We start from the raw sequence: 16,173 nt of genomic DNA on the forward strand, positions 1-16,173 counted from the left end.
AGTCGATTCTAGCGGGTACTAATTCGCGCGGGAAACGAGATAGAATTTGAATATCTAGGCAAAAAAGTTGTGTCGACGGTTGGTTTCAAAGACCCATTGCACTCCCGAACGTTATAGGATGCCGCACACTTTCTTTCGGGTGTACTTCTATTTTCATTTAATTACGAGATTCATGAATAAAGGAATAAATATAGTTTACAGTTATCGCGATAGGTTTTTCTGTGAACAGCGGAACAATTGTAGATCGTTTTTTTATTATTATTACAACAATACACGCTCATACGGAATGCCATAGTTACAAGCCTTTCTTCTTCTCCATCATCGTTACTTTTCCACTATTTTCGGTATACATTTTTTGCACATACAATATACACAACAACGTCTCTTACTTTACGCTCACAAATATTCGACGTTTTCTTCTCTTTTGTCTTTTCTTCATAACAGTAACAATTACAACAGTCATTGAGCCGCGGGGCAGAGCGGCGTCAATAAAAAAATCGAAAACGACAACTTCGCGATCGTCCAGAACGCTCAAGTTCGCGTTGTCTTCTGGATGATCTTCGTGAGAGGATCGACAGAGACTTTACGAACGAGCTTCTCGGTGAATAATTTCTTTATCCATTTTCAAACAGTCGATCATATTCTCTCATCTTTTTATTATCAATTCCCAATCATTTGAAAAATTTCAATGTAATAATTTAGAAAAACGAACTCCGCAGTTAGGTCTCGAATTGTATTCGGAGACTGATATATATATATATATATATTGTTGACGAATATATAATATTGAGAGAGAAGAGAACATTATTCAATTCGACAAAGTTGGCACGATTGTTACTCCATTTTAAATCTTCTAATTTATTTTGCTTTTTGTTCTCATATTACTGTATTCAACGATTGAGTGTCGTGGCACCAAATTCTTTCGCCTAATTATTAATTCGAATCTAGGATATTATCGAAATTTTTGAATTTTCTATTGGTTTTTATCGTCATCTGTTTGTTTTATTACTTCTAATTTAATTAATTGACGCTTCTCTAAAATTGTTCTATTCGACTATTTTTCATTTGAATTAATTGGTTTTCAGTTAGTGTGGCTTTTCGATTTATTGGAGTCTTTTCTATACTTTATTTTGACGACCTTAATCGAGGTGATCGAGGTGCGAAATAAATTTCGTTTATTCAATTCAGGAAATGTCTGAAGTTTTAATCTGCTTATTCTTATCTAATCCTCGCCTATTGCAAAGTTTCTTCGTCATGGATATTCGAAATGTGATTCAACCGAATCGTAGATCAAATCACTCGCTTCAAAATTTCGGTTCTTTATAAACGAAACGCATTTTCTTTTTTCAAATTTTACAATTCCGTGTTCTCGGAAATGAAAAGTCGTTAATTATTCCAATTTATGTTGGAACATACGAGCACAATTGTGTATATTAGGGTGTTTCGAAAAAAATCGATATTTTTTTTTCGGGCTCCACAAGCATTTTTCTTCTTATTATGCCAAACGATGAAGCTAGCCGAAAGGACAACCCGAAATAACAGGCTTGAGCCCAATTTAAACAGCACCATTAAAAGGAGCGACCTCGAAAATAGGAAATGATACATGCGAAATCTGGCTAGGTGACGTTAGAAACTTCAATCTGCTGTAACCGTTGAACGGTTGATTTTGTAGGGAATTCAATTCTCTACAAAAATACGTCAGTAGAATATCTGTGCAATTTTTTTTACAGATGATATGGAACAATGTTCACCGAAGTTTTTTTTTTCACGTGTTATTCTTATGGAAAATTGAAGTAATTTTATTTTGGGCTGTCCTTTCGGCTAGCTTCATCGTTTGGCATAATAAGAAAAATGCTTGTGGAGTGCGAAAAAAAATATCGATTTTTTTCGACACACCCTAGTGTATATATATATATAATTTATATTCATATATTTTTCAATTCATTTAGTCATATTATATATATTAATTTTTCGTTATTAGGATTCTCTGTAATCATTTGTTTTTACGTCAATTTTCGTTCAAAAGGTATACCGAACAAACGATCGAAGGATAAAGTCATTTGGAATGTCGGACGAAGCATGTATTTAATTACAGAGTTGTTCATTTTTTTTCCTTTTTCGTGTAACGACACTAAGGCACCATCTTAAAATAAATATGAAAAATCATCAAGAACCAGATTTTCGTGGTTTTTAGTGGCGCAATAACGAAAAAATGCTTAATTTTCAACTTAAATGCAAATAAGATGGAGCACCTCCCGAAAAGTGCTCTTAAATCCGTTGACAAATTTCGAAATAGTGTTTTTTTTCCACGTGTGCTACATTTAACAATACGATAATACTATATTTAAGTACACTGCAATAATCACTACGTGTCTAGACAAAAAAACAGTCTTGTATTTTGGGAAAAAATGAAAATTGTGTGTGTGTGTGTGTGTGGGTGTGTGTGCAAGATAATTCGGACATTTTTAACATTTATCTCGTTACTATTTGAAAACACTATAAATCGTTCCGGATTTCGATATACGATTTTCGTATGTACAATTTTTTTTTTTATTAAAACGATGATTTTGTTATTCTTAAATGTTGGCAGTAAATTTGGATCACGTTTTTATAGGAAGAATTCGGATCTTATAAGAAAATGGAGAATTTCGAAGCTTTTTCATTAAAATCGAAGAGGTCTGAAGGGTTGAAGTGCTGTAAATTATTCGCGCGTTCGACAAGCGTTACGAATAGAGGAAAAGAAACGAATATTCTTATCAGTAAAATTACGACTCAATTCTACTGCAGAGCTGAGGAACTGTTAGATTTTCTTTTTTCAAGCACAATTTATACGACACCTACGAAGAACCCCGACATAAAAATAATAGATATTATTATAATAAAATTAATAATGTAATTAAATAATTAACAGTGAGAAGAGCATCGTATCAGGAGAGTACCCTGTTGTATAAAACGGCAATTCGAAATGGTAAGTAAAATTGGGCGATTCTCGTATTTGAGCCAAATTTTTTGTTTTCTTATTCTTCATAAGCAATATTTATCGCATACCACGGGATTGGAGAGCCACCGGATTGCGAGTGTAGCAATCAACATTGTTGGTTTGTATCGTTCGCACAATTTTTAACGTTCTCAACTTCCGACATTACTCTGATAGAATAATAAATAAAAATATATAGTAAACGATAAAAGTTCGGACTTGAGTAACGTTCCATCGTCGTGTCTTATTTTGTGAGTATTTTTCTCCGAACCTCCTTTCGGTTGGTAACCCCAAAATCGAGTTTTTGGACCCTGAATCCGTGCCAAATAATTCTTGACACAAGATCCATAACGTCAACTTTTGGAATCACAGCACGAAAGATCGTTGAAAAAAAACTTTTCGTCCAACAACGGCGACGAGGGTAGAATATTTTTTGTATAAAACCTCATTCGCAATTGCCGGATAACTTATTGACGTTGCATGTGGAAAAACGATTCCAATTCACGAAGATGATCTCTCGACGGCAGTGAGATTCTTTGCTTTGGATTTTCGGCTTAAAAGCTTGCGAAACGAAGAAGTCCATCGCGAACGCGTAAATGGTCCACCACTCGTGTTACGATGAGCGTCGTTTTCGCTGCTCGAGGACTCGCTTATTTTTCGACTGCTACCACCGGCTTCGTAAGAACGTGATCTTCGGTCACCGACCTCCGACGAGAAGCTGAAAAATCGTTTGACCTCGGTCATATGAGTACTTTTGCAAAATAATCCCGACGATTATCGATTATCGAAAGGCTTATTTCACAATAATTGATTTCGATTGTTTACGCGTGTAATTTATGTTTTTACCCAGAATCCGAGGAAAATGCTCGCGCAGCGGGAGGCGCCGAATTGGCTGAGGAAAGAGAGGCCTCGGCGACGGGTGTGCTCGGGAATTCTTCGTCCTCAGAACTGCTGCTCGAATCGTCGATGTAACTTATGCCGCGATCGAGTGGCGAGCTCGTTCTCAATGCCGGATATGACGTTGGTGTGCTCGGGCGTAACCAAGTGCGTAAATCTTGCAGCGGTGCTTGAAGGCATTTGAATAATTTTCCACTAAAGATAAACAACAAAGAGATAAAAGAAGTTTAAGAAAATTGATAATCTTGCAGAGAAAAGGAGGAAAATTTTTCTATGACAAGCATACTCGTCTCGGAAGTCGTCGACCTCGGCGAACGTTCGTTTGGCGTATAAACAAACGGAACATCTTCTTCGTCGACGACAGGAGGTTGCGTGTACCGCGGCAGCTCGTAAATGACGAGCAGCGTGCCTCAAAGTGACTGTTTCGTGGGTCAGAGCAGCTTCGCCTTCCTCGCGCCGACGACGTTCTTCTCCGAGTTCCCCTTCACCGATCCGAAGTTTTTCTTTCAGCACAACGTTCTGCAAGAATATTAACCACTTTATTATAAAATCCATTCCCATAAGTTTATTTGCTATTTTTCTTCTGCTCATTTTCAAATTTTTTTTTCCCCATAATGTATCCGTCAAACCGGGAGGAGGAAATGAAAATCGAGAAGATGAAAAAAACAAAACGATGACCAATCGAAAAAAGCCACGAGTCGGGGTATCGAATTTCGAATCGAGAGCAGCCTGGAAATATTCTGCTCGATAATTCTACTTCGATGTCCCGTTCGTTGACCTGCTAAACATACGTGTGTTCTTTCACAAATGAAAAAGCAACAGTAGTATGGCAACGATTGATTTAAAACCCATGAAAGGAGGGAGACCCCAAAGACCAGGATAAATGGGAGAAAAAATTGAAATGCCAGTGGAACGGTAACTTTCATGAAATAATTCAAGTTTCAAGCTCGAATCAGTACGGCGTTGATGATTTTGAAAATAGGCATTGTTCAAAGCGCGTGTTTTACCTCTCTTTCGAGAGCATCGCGTTCGGCACGTATGAGAGTGGCTTGTCGTACGACATCCTGTCTGGCGCGTTCGAGGGTTCGTCTCGTCATCTCGTTCTGGGTCGCCTGCAACTGTAACTGACGCAACGCCGAGGTCTGCTCCCGTTCAAGACGATCCCGAGCGGCGACACAAGCGTCACGATCCGCCCTCGTTCTCTCGGCCTCGTCCTCCAGTCGCAAACTCCGTTCCAACTGCACGAACAATTCTTCTTCTTTTTCCCGGAGTTCGGTCTCGCTGTTTTCCAGTCGTTTCTCCAGTGCGAGCCTCGTCTCTTCGAGTTTATCTCGTTCGGCCTGCAAGGAGATTCGTCAATTCGTAAAAAAAAAATCGATCCAAAGGAATATTGATTTATTTAGAAAATCTCGTTATCCATAAAAACGAAAGCAGACGTCGAGACTAATAAGTTTTGTGACAATTTTCATTCACGGTCGAATAATCGAGAGCACATGCGCGAGCAAAAGAGCTTGACTGCGTTTGTAAAAATGGTCAAAATAGCGTTTTGAATAAATAAATAAATAATGGCGTATCGAGCCACGCCTTGAAAGGTAATTTCAGAGCTAGACGAATAAGATTATTTATATATCGAGGATCGGCGCGTTATTGAGGCGAATCTAATGAACGACTTTACTTACAGAGAGCTCGATTCAAGAACCGCACGTAGGCGCGTCCCGCGCTCTCGGAGCATAAGCGAGCCCATTCAGCGAGCCAATACTCTTCCCCGTAAACGATTTTTTGTCGCTCTTATTTTCCATTTGAGTTTGAATCTCTGATATACGCGAAAGCGTATAATTATTCCAATACGAAATATCGGACGGCAGTATTGCGGAAACGCTCGGCGGCTCTATTTTTCGTGCATTTCGATGAATATTCATTCGGGCAAAATAGAATATAAACAAATGTGTATACGTAAAAATGGCTGACGAATCTCCGAGAGGATACAGGCGTTTAATTACGCTGATTCATCGATCGTCATGCTCGAGCGAGTCTCGTGTGTGCATCGTTGATAAAAAAAAAACTCACATACACGAGAGAAAACGTGCTCTTAGAAGCTTCTCTACCACATGCGCGCTTTTATCATCTCGGAGGCATGAAAGTCCGAACGATTGGTCGTCGGCTTTTATCGAAAATTAGGGTTTTTCACCGGCATGCACAACTCTGGTGAACCGTTCGGTCACTCATCAACGATCGTTATAACATGATACGGAGGATTATGGTGAAATGCTGGCTAATTATTATAATAAGAGAGGGCTCGCACGTTGGCTTTGGCCACCTGTGTGTGTGTGTGTGTGTGCGTCTGTATTCGGTCTCTCTGGCTTCGAAACGTTCGAAACACAGGACTCACGATCCGCATCGATGGTACTTTCTAATCTGAGAAGGTTTCGCGGTTTATTTAATCATAATAACAACAATACCACAACAATATCGTAAACATAAAATCATATCGGAGGCGCATATATGCCATCGATATTAAATTTTATCCCATTTCCGGCTCGTATACGCAGCGCCGTAAACCGTAAGGAAATATAATCCGCGAACTCTCTCCTCGTTTCCGTTTGGAAAGGGCTTTCGAGAGAGAATTTTCCGGTCCCCGATGACTGTTTTCTCGGGGAAATTGGACGAGACGAATTGAAAAAATGGACAATCTCAAAGAACGATCGCGAAACGAGTTTTCGCTCATCAGAGTCATTTTTCGTGCGTTTTCAAACCGCCGAGATGAGGACGGCGTAGGTGAAAAATGAAAAGATATGCTTTCACGAGGGAACGCAACCTTTTTATATTTCTTATCGCAAAATTGTCGAGTTTGAATAACGAGACTGACGAGGTGGGAAACTTTCCCTCTCACGCCCACGCGCTCGCGATCTTCGAGACAAGTTGGCTCAAAGTTTGCAAAGGTGAACACAATCCGAGACGAAATGTATACGTGTTTCTCACGGGGGGGCAGAGCAGAGTAGAAATAAAGAAAAATCGGATGAATAGCGTAGTTGAGATAATTTCTCAACGATTTCTCGGTTTACGGGCGCGATCGCGTCCGCGGCCTGGCCTGTGTGAAAGAGTTGCACGGAGAGAGAAAGAGAGAAAGAGCGCGAGTATCACGATTCTCAGGATCGAAAAGTACCGTGTTGTTGACCTACGGCGGTGCGACTTCAGAGCGCTTTCCTCATCCTGCTCGCGTACTCTCAATTCCAACGAGCCATTATTCCTCCAAAATACATTTTATTCCCGAAAAATCCATCATGCGGAAGATCCAATGCGCGTGAAAAATAAATACAATTGTTCAATTGTCTCTACAACTATGAATAAATGAGCTTCGAACTCGCACGCTCTCTCAGCCGTGAATATATATTCGTGTCTCTGCCGTTGTGCACGCGCGCAGTAAGAAAAGTTGCGTGTTGAAACAATCTTATATAACTCGAATATTTCCTCCATTTTAATCCGTATTTCCTAGCTTCCTCGGCGGCAGCGTCAAATCGCACGCGCGCGATTTATTCATTGTAATCCGATTAATGAGCTTAGGCAAATACTCGGCGAGCGAACTCGTGATAATTGGGGGCGGCCGCTAATGACGAATCACTCGCGGTTACATTCGTATCTCGAGAGAAAATCCGAAGCGTAGGGGGAAGAAAAGTGAGATTAATTGAGGCTTTTCTCACGCGTTTCGACCGTTCGAAATACGAAGCGACGTTGCGGGGAATTTTCATCGAACGGCTTGAGAGGCGGGGCTAAACTTTCTTTCTGACAATTCAATCTCGTCGCTGCTGGCCCGCGCCGTGAAACTGTTACTTTAAATTGAAGCTAAGCGCTCGAAATGTAGAATAAACATATCGAAATATGGATCTCGATGGTAAAAAATTGTACAATCTTCAGTTATAACTGTAGTCGTTTCCTGTCTCTTTTTCTCTCTCTCATTCCGATTGGAGTTTCCGAGAGCGCGCACGAACTGTAACAGTTTTCCACGGTGCATCTCCCGGCCATTCTTCTCTTCGCCTACGAGTCTAATTATTCGCGTTCCACCTTATTTTTCTCTTTCTTCGAGACCGTCGAGTTTTCCGTCTCTTTTCTCCCCCCCTCCCCCCCCCCCCCATCTTCGAAGCAGCCTGCTCGCAGAGGATTTACGCACCTTCATAAATATATATCTATATTCACGAGAATGGAGTGTTAACCACGGCCTCGAAAGAGCGCGGAGAGCTCGGAGCTGAGGTCACCAGCTCTCACGGTCTGGTGAACAAGCTCCGGGAAAGCCTGCTTCGCTTCTCTATCCACGGCCTGGCTTCCATTATTCTTCCTCCATTTTTGTTTTCTTTTTTTTTTTTTTTTTTTTTTTAATTTCAATTAGATTTGAGCATTTTCGAAATATATTCTCGTGCGGCTATCACCTGCGTACACGCGGTCGATACGTTTATCGAATCGTTCGAATGTGAAATACGAGAGGAAATTCCAGCAGAGCACTCGAGTATCCTGAAACTCTAATGCATCTCCTGGGAGATAAGACTTTTGAATAACAATTAAATAAGGAAACGACACACCTGTCGTTTGTCTTCTTACCTTGACTTCGTGATAACGTTCCTCCAAGTAATAGGCCAGTCCTCTGGCCTCCTCGTATCTCGCTGCCAGGGCCACGTACTTGTCGTAATGTCGCTTGAACAGTACGAACCTAAAAACAAAAGATTCGAGATTTGAGATATCTGCCTGGCTCTCGCGATCAAAGACTTTTTTCTCCCTCGTTTCCTTTGATTCTCGTCTCGCAATCTTTTGTTCGATAGTATTTTATGGTTTTCGATTCTTTTTTTAATTCTACTGTGAGCGCAGTCCAATGAACTTGAAAGTCGTCGAGTCTCCGAAAGACTATTTTTCTGCGACAACATTTTTGGAAACACTTTAGCGAGCGAGCCCGTTTCGGATTCCGGTTAAATCCGCATTTTGTCAGATTCATTCGAGTGGACAATGGTAGCGAATTTAATCGGGATATTCAAGGTGTAAGATGATCTCAACAGGATCGTGTCAATTCTATTTTTCCTCGTGCCTGACGTAACTCAATGGCCAGTGGCGTTTTGTACACGTACGAGGTTTATTTATTCACGCGTATATCGCCGCGCACGTACCATCTTTTCGTCGCAGACGCGAATAGTACCAGCAATGAAACGGGAGTGAAAATAAATTCGATTTTTGTTATCGGAATAATGAATTATGAGAAAAGACAAAATATCGCTTCTCTCGTAATTGATATGTCATGTATCGTGCATGTACGTCGATATTTACCAGCGATAAAAACGTCTTTATCTTATCATTTACCGAGAGAGACTTGTCGTCGAGTGTCTTATTTGCTCGTTTCTCTCTCACTCTCTACCGTTTTAGAAAACATTCTCGTAATAAATCCCAATTGGGCATGAGAGCAAACGAAATATCGTGTAATCTCGACTTACATCACATTGCCAAATTTAAAACGTGCCGGAGAGAATAGTTTTTCTCATTTGCGGCAGTCAAAATGGGAAAATAATTCATTTTTAAATATTTCGAGTGTTTTCGAACGATTTGAAATGGCATTACAAGAGCCAAGCGAATTTTGGATGTTGATTCTCATATGCTTCAGGTAGCCGGAAAATACTTCGGGAAACGACGCCAGGGACGAAGATGCATCCCCCCCCCCTGCTGTGGAGGATTATAGTTTCCGGATTTTACGAGCCCAAATCTTAGGCCCGTGCTATAAAAATCCCTTATTCTCAATATTTTTACTAAATTTCTACGTCTATTCTTCTTCGGAAGATAAATACGTTTTTCCATGCAAATATTCTATTTGAAATATTGATTTTTCATTATGAACGAATATAAACGGAAAATAATAAATTTTTTAACAGCTGCTCAAATATATTTGCCAATAAAGAGGAGGAAATTGGAATGAAATTATTTTCCGCTCAATCGGAAGCAGCCATGTTGTATTGGAAAGCCGCCATTTTGTGAAAACTGGTTACTCGAATATCCTGTCATATTCGAATATAGAAAGAAAATTTTTTAAGTTTTAATTTACCTGTAAAGATCGTTTTCCGTGACGATATCGCGAATGGAATCCTCAGGATCGATTCTATCAGCAAGAGGAAGGGGTGTCCTTGGTGGCAAGGTCAGAGAGGAGCAGGGTGGCGAACTGTCGCAGTCCCTTAAGGCGCTAGCAGCAATGAGATCGTCCTCGGAGGCAGTAGTCAATAAAGGGCTCGGAGATCTAGTCCCCGGTCCGAGGACGTCCTCGCTTCGAGAATGTCGCATCTCCGAATTGCGATAAACCGCTACGTTGCAATTGTTCCCATTGTTGTTGTTTTTCTTTTGTCGATAAACGACGTCACCGTTTTTAACGGTAATGCCGCTCGGTCCGGGGCACGGGAACCCGTTGCCCGTTATTCCGATTAACAAATCCGTCATTTCGTTCGATAGTTTGTCTCAATATTATCGCTAATTCCAGTTATTATCCGCTAAAAGAGATGATTGACGTTATAAAACGAGGAAACAAAATGGCCGGACTTCCGCTTTCGTTTTTGCCGCAATTCAAAGTGCGCTTCGACGTTTTATCTTTATTTATTTTATTATTGGTATTTCTCAGTCCCGCCGAGAAACTTCCTCTTCCTCTTTTTGCCCCCTAGTCGCGAATGAAAACACGAAACAGTTACGTCGTGGGCGATCCGTACGGGAACGCTGCGCCGATTGAGAAAAATGGCTCAATATCACGATAATTTGTCATTACGCTTGGGAACATCCTGAATCAACAATTCCTACGCTCATATACACAAACACCCACGAATTCGCTCCCCTCTCGCGCGACAAGTGACAAACACCCCTTCGATTTCTTTACTTCCGTTTCGCCTGCTCGTCCGACCGATCAAACAATTGAGACGACATAAAAAAGAAACAAAAACAAAAATACAGCAACGTCATAAAGTCATATTTAAAACGCTCTTTTACTCATCGTAACATACGATCAATATAGACACTTTTTATTCACGCCCTTTCACGAGGGTCGATAAAAAACAACGCGAAGGCATCAAGGTGATTAGCACACGCACTCGTTTGTTCGATTGTCAATTATAGCACGAATTCTCACAATACTTTCCGATTTTTACGTACAGGCGGTTTATCTTACAAAGTCATCGAAATATATTTCTGTAGTCATTTTTATTATCATGCCATACGTGTAACACTCGCAAAAATACGAAAGAAGCTACCGTTGAAGTAAAAAAAACACGACGCTCTCTCCATCTCGGGCAAACTCGGATTCTCGCTCAATTCGTTCCTCTCAAATTCCCCTCTGCCACCTGGCTGTAACGACCCAGCTCGAAGAATTCCTCGGAATGCACTTTGTGTTTATATATATGTTTGTCTGTATACATATATATTGATTTGGGAGATCCTGCAGAGTACTACATACGTATTTATATACATATATATATATATGTAGCGGGTCAACTTTGGAGCAAGCGCAGGTATATTTACGTATACGTCTCCCTGACGAGGATCGCGTAATGTCCTTTTGCACCGAATGAAATCCTATCAAAACTCTCTAATCCTTGGCAGACATTTGAATCACTATTTTACGAATACTATTTTTCGTTTTATTTCGTTTGTTTCACTTCTCTGCTACAATTAGAACTTAATTTAATAGTAGTTTGCATCAACCCGGCACACGAACCGCACTGCAGTGAATTTCCATTAAACGATCCGGCTTGGATGCGCGAACGTTCATTACTGATTCCCGCAATCCTCGCAGTTGGCTTGTAAACTATGATCGATCTGCTCGCTCTCTCGTGAATATCCGCATCACTATTTTTCCCCCAAGTCCCTGATTTTCTACTCTCTGGGTAAAATCGGGTTGGATACTACATTTAGTGTTTTGAGAATATTGAACGATGACGCCACCTGAGAGTTCTAAGTTTCTCGTCTTGTTACCACCTTCGGGAAATTGGTCGATTGAGTTTGGATTTCTGACTTTTTTCGTGAAAATTGTTGGTCGGGTTCTTCACGGATCAAAATTAACGTTTGTCGGAAGAATTAGTTTTTAACTAGAATAACAAAAATCGACTCGAGACCTTGAGCGTCGAGGAACTATGCGCGCGCAAGTGATCGAACCTGTGCGGCGGTGGAGGGGAGGAAGCGCGGGGGCGGGAGCAGAAAGCGCGGGAAGCGAGACTCAGTCTGCGCCTGAGCGTCGGTTGGCTAAGTAGTAACTCGGTGTGTGTTGTTGGTCACTATATTCAGCAAAATTTATCAAACCGTGTACGGAACTGGAGTAGCGGAACTCTATTTGATCATCGGTAAGTACAAAAAATCAAAAATAAGATATTTTTAACTGTTTTAAATTGTTTTGTAGCATATGCGAATTTCTTCACATCGTTTTTTTCTGATTACGCTTTCCGTCAATTTGATGCTAAAAATCACATGGAATTTTTCGAAAATGAACTATTTTGCATGAGCATACTACGAAACGAAAACGGATTTTGGACAAAATTCTAACTTTAATGAGTTTTTCGATAAAAACTTTTACAGTTAATATCATCGGACAACCGTTTCGGTTAATCCAACAAACTATACACCATCAAACGATTAGGGTTGGAAGGAATTGAAAGTGACGAAATGGAGCCTAGTTTGAGAGTAATCGTCGTGTTCGGAACTTTTTCTCAGCGTCAGCGCCACTTCGATGAGCGAACCTTGACCGCGATGAAGCGCCGCCATGTTGGAAACTTGACCAACGATTTGACTTTACCAACCGAAGGAAGCTTTCTGTCTTCTTCGCCGAACCTGTGAGTTTTTTGTCACATGTCACATGTTATTGTTATGAAAATGACTGAAAATCATAGTTTTCCAAAATCATACGTCGATTTCGTGAATATTAATGAGAATGTTGGCAATAAGGTGAACATTTTTCGGCCCGATGCGTGGTAAAGAGAAACGTTGACGAAGTAGAGAAAAATAACGAATAATATTCGTATTTTTCGTTGCCTTTTCAACGCAGTGGTTATGTTTTAACGAGTGAGAAATTATTTCAACATTAGCCCGTACGATGCGCAAGAAAATTCCAGAGACATTTTTGTAGATTTGATCCCCGGAAAAACATTCATGAGTTTTCTCTCGAACGAGACATTATTCAACGATCTACATTTATTCATGCACCAACATGAGAAAGGTATTTAAAGCGAGAGTCAGTACCGTCTTGTCATTTATGGAGAGTTCTGTCCAAAGCTTTTGCCAGGAAAATGGCAGAAAACGATTTTAGGCTAGAGGACGAGCTCTGAGGAGAAGACTAAAGTTCACCAGGAAAATAAAAGTTGGAAAGCAACGGAGCTCCGAGTCATGAGCAGGATTCTTAAGCATGACGCATTAAAAGGCAATAGTCAAATGTGCCTTCTCCGAACTAGCCAGAGCCAGGGGTCTCTAATTGACTATCACCGATAGAATATTCATGACTTTTCGCTAACTTAAGCGAGGCTAGAGTTACACGATTCTCTCGATTTTGTTTCAAAGTTGTTTCGACGACTTCGGATCTTCTAAGCTGCCGCATGAAATGTTTCATCGGCTGGCCACCTACGCATGAACTTCAGAAGAGACTCGATATTCCATTGTAAATCATTCCTTTGCCTCAAAGCCAAAAAAACCAATATTCCTTGAGATCGAACCTGTTTTTCTTTATCAACGACGGCATATAGAAATGACAAAGTATTCGCTTCCCGAACAAAAATTAAAGTTAGCAAAGTTAAAAGATAAAATAGGGTGCATCATCGCGGCAATATCAACGATGCATGGTCGTTGGAGAAAACAATGCTCAAGAGCTCTGAACGTCAATGACAGATTTGCACCTGTCCTACGCCTCTCCAAATTTGATCTAGTGGATCTATCGGACGCTAGATTTTCATCCTTCGTGACGTCCGGTAGAATTGTCTCATGGAAATCCACTTTATTGTCAAACTGAGCTAATAGGTGTCGCTTTGTACGTATATGTTTATATATATATATATTTGTACACGGGGATCGTGATGGCGAGTCAACAAGGGTATCGAGTGCCCTCATAGATTTGCCTATCACCTTCAACCGTCTCTCGTATCACACAAACTGATGATGCTCCATTTCTCTACCATTACTGATGGCCAACACGCATATCTCACATCCACGAATTTGTCAATTCAAATTCGTCCTTTCGAGCGATATTCGCGAAATGAAAAAACGCTTGACACGCATTTTCAAGCTTCGTTGGAATATAATATTGTTTTTTTCTTTCATTTTAGCAAATTTTACTTTTTATTCATTGATAATGGGAGTTTTGCGTAGATTCAACAGTCTCGAAGAGAATTTCGTTCCGAGAAGAAAAGTGCTTTACTATTTCATGTTAAAAAGCTCTGATAATGAGATAGCGAATAGCGCGTAGTCAGCGAATCGGTGCGATGCGAGAAAAGGCGTGGCGAACGCGACGGGCCAGATTCGTCGCCGGTTTTCAACGAATATCTCGTGAACGGTGCGTTTTGGAAAAATAATAAATAAGCAGGCTGCTTCCTTTGATAATCCGAGGATTCATGAATTGGTAATAGTTCGAGAATTGCACTACTCATAATTTGAAGGGTGTACGTTGCGACGAGCGACACACCGTAGCCCTCCGAGGCGAATGTGCGGCTCGCTGTATCGAGGGGGTGGGCAGGAGGGTCGCCCGGTAAAAGCAGGGGTAGTTATCAACCCCCACTCGGGCTCGAGGGGGGCCGAAGCGACGTTGCAAGCGCTAGGACAGGCTTGCGATATCTCCGGAGTCCGCAGTTTCGCGTAAGCGCTCCAGCAGGGAGTACACCCTCTCACTATTATTCGGTATTCGGTTTTATCACGTGAGCAGAGCGTTCTTTCTCGTCGTTACATATTTCCGCACGAAACCGGGCTCGCTCCAACTACCCGTTTCGCTCAGGCTGACCAGTCTTTCGTTTTTCTTTTTTTCTCTCGAGGCTAGTTTTCTTATTTATCGTTGAATTTAAATGATCAGTGTGTGACAAGTGATCCAGTGATCTATGAATTGTTTCTGTCTGTGAATATTTGAAGAAAACGAAAAAAAAAAAAAATTGATAAGAATAGTTGTATATTGAAAAATAGAAATAATAATTAGGAAAGGTACGAGCAGGAAGGCGACGCAACGTGAGAGTCTGGCAGTCGCGCTTGGAATAGGACGATTCGTCCGGACTGCTCAACGGTAAGTACGAAAAAAAAATCTCTTCCCCTCTGTTTTTATCCCCCGTGGACTCGCCGCGTCCGGCCTCATTTCCATACACAGACAGCTATTCCGGCGAAAAAGAAAAATCTCTGAAAATTTGGTCCTGCCGCTGTTTGGCAATGGTCACTTTAATTATTACCCAGCAAGCAGATACTCGTCGTTAAAATAATTGCAGGTACAAATGTGCTATAAATAATTAATAGTCCCGGTTAATTACAAGTCGGTCTGACCGAGGGCGATACCCAGCTGCAAATGATACTTCGCGTAGCCGCACATTCGCTGCTACCCTCTCTCGTTATAATATTACCCAATTCGATTCAACGATCTAATTAAATCACGAAACAACCAAGTTGCCAATAGTCGTTATCATTGAAAAGAGGATTCTCGCTCAAAAGTAAACAAAATTAACGCGTTGGTCGAATCGTTGACGGATCAAAACCTCACGTATCGCTCAATCGATTCATTTCTAAAAATTCACATTAAAGTGATAAATTATGAGAGCAAAGAAAACAAAATTCTTCTCCGCATGAACGCTGTTTCTCGACTATTATAACGAGTCGCGTTGAGATAAATATGAAATAATTACTCAGTTACGTGAACCAAAAGTGATTTTGCTTTCAAAGAATTTGGTCTCTTGATGAAGATTCTCTCGACTAATTTGCATCTCTCACATGACTATGCATTTTCTAATTGTACATTGACACGAGTGTTGAATATTCTGCCAGAAACTCTGCGTACGTTTCGCTCGAACAAGTGAAACTTTGTAATTAATTCACGCTATTTTACAAGCGTCGTGTCATCCGTTTCTTCTCTCGTACGAAAAAGGCCCTGAATTTCAAATCCACCAGTGAATCAATCATAATGTCTTTTTATTTTTCATCGCGCTTCCGAACATACGTCCGAACGACGTCGGTCGGTCGCTCGAGAATGATAAACTTTTTTCATTTTTCAAAATGGAAAACGGATTAATCGAAAAAATTTTGTCAACAGTACTTTTTTGCCCGATTGAAAAACATCGATCCTTCGTCGAGTC

At 40.8% G+C, this 16,173-nt stretch overlaps 2 protein-coding genes across 7 annotated transcripts in view; one reads left to right on the forward strand and one right to left on the reverse strand.

Annotated features, from left to right (window-relative positions):
- Positions 1 to 235: 235 nt before the first annotated feature.
- Positions 236 to 11,677, reverse strand: LOC122417169 (myosin-2 heavy chain-like). The gene is made up of 7 exons (XM_043430474.1): positions 11,396 to 11,677; positions 9,945 to 11,322; positions 8,465 to 8,573; positions 4,882 to 5,214; positions 4,161 to 4,393; positions 3,824 to 4,069; positions 236 to 3,695 (listed from the first exon to the last, which is right to left on the reverse strand). Exons 2-7 carry the CDS (start codon positions 10,328 to 10,330, stop codon positions 3,479 to 3,481), a joined length of 1,524 nt encoding a protein of 507 aa, XP_043286409.1. The 5' UTR covers positions 10,331 to 11,322; positions 11,396 to 11,677; the 3' UTR covers positions 236 to 3,478.
- A 425-nt stretch (positions 11,678 to 12,102) lies between these two features.
- Positions 12,103 to 16,173, forward strand: part of LOC122417597 (follistatin-related protein 5-like) — a 191,888-nt gene continuing 187,817 nt past the window's right edge. For 2 of the 6 annotated variants that reach the window (XM_043431235.1, XM_043431236.1), the window contains exon 1: positions 13,049 to 13,082. In XM_043431235.1, the coding sequence (XP_043287170.1) occupies positions 13,064 to 13,082 (19 nt within the window). In that variant the 5' untranslated portion in view covers positions 13,049 to 13,063. Of the gene's footprint in view, positions 12,214 to 12,445; positions 12,700 to 13,048; positions 13,083 to 14,689; positions 15,120 to 16,173 lie in introns of those variants that run through there. The other 4 variants (XM_043431238.1, XM_043431239.1, XM_043431237.1 and 1 more) reach the window with 3 other exon arrangements.

The sequence above is a fragment of the Venturia canescens genome, chromosome 10 (assembly GCF_019457755.1).
Source record: "Venturia canescens isolate UGA chromosome 10, ASM1945775v1, whole genome shotgun sequence".
Classification (NCBI taxonomy): domain Eukaryota; kingdom Metazoa; phylum Arthropoda; class Insecta; order Hymenoptera; family Ichneumonidae; genus Venturia; species Venturia canescens.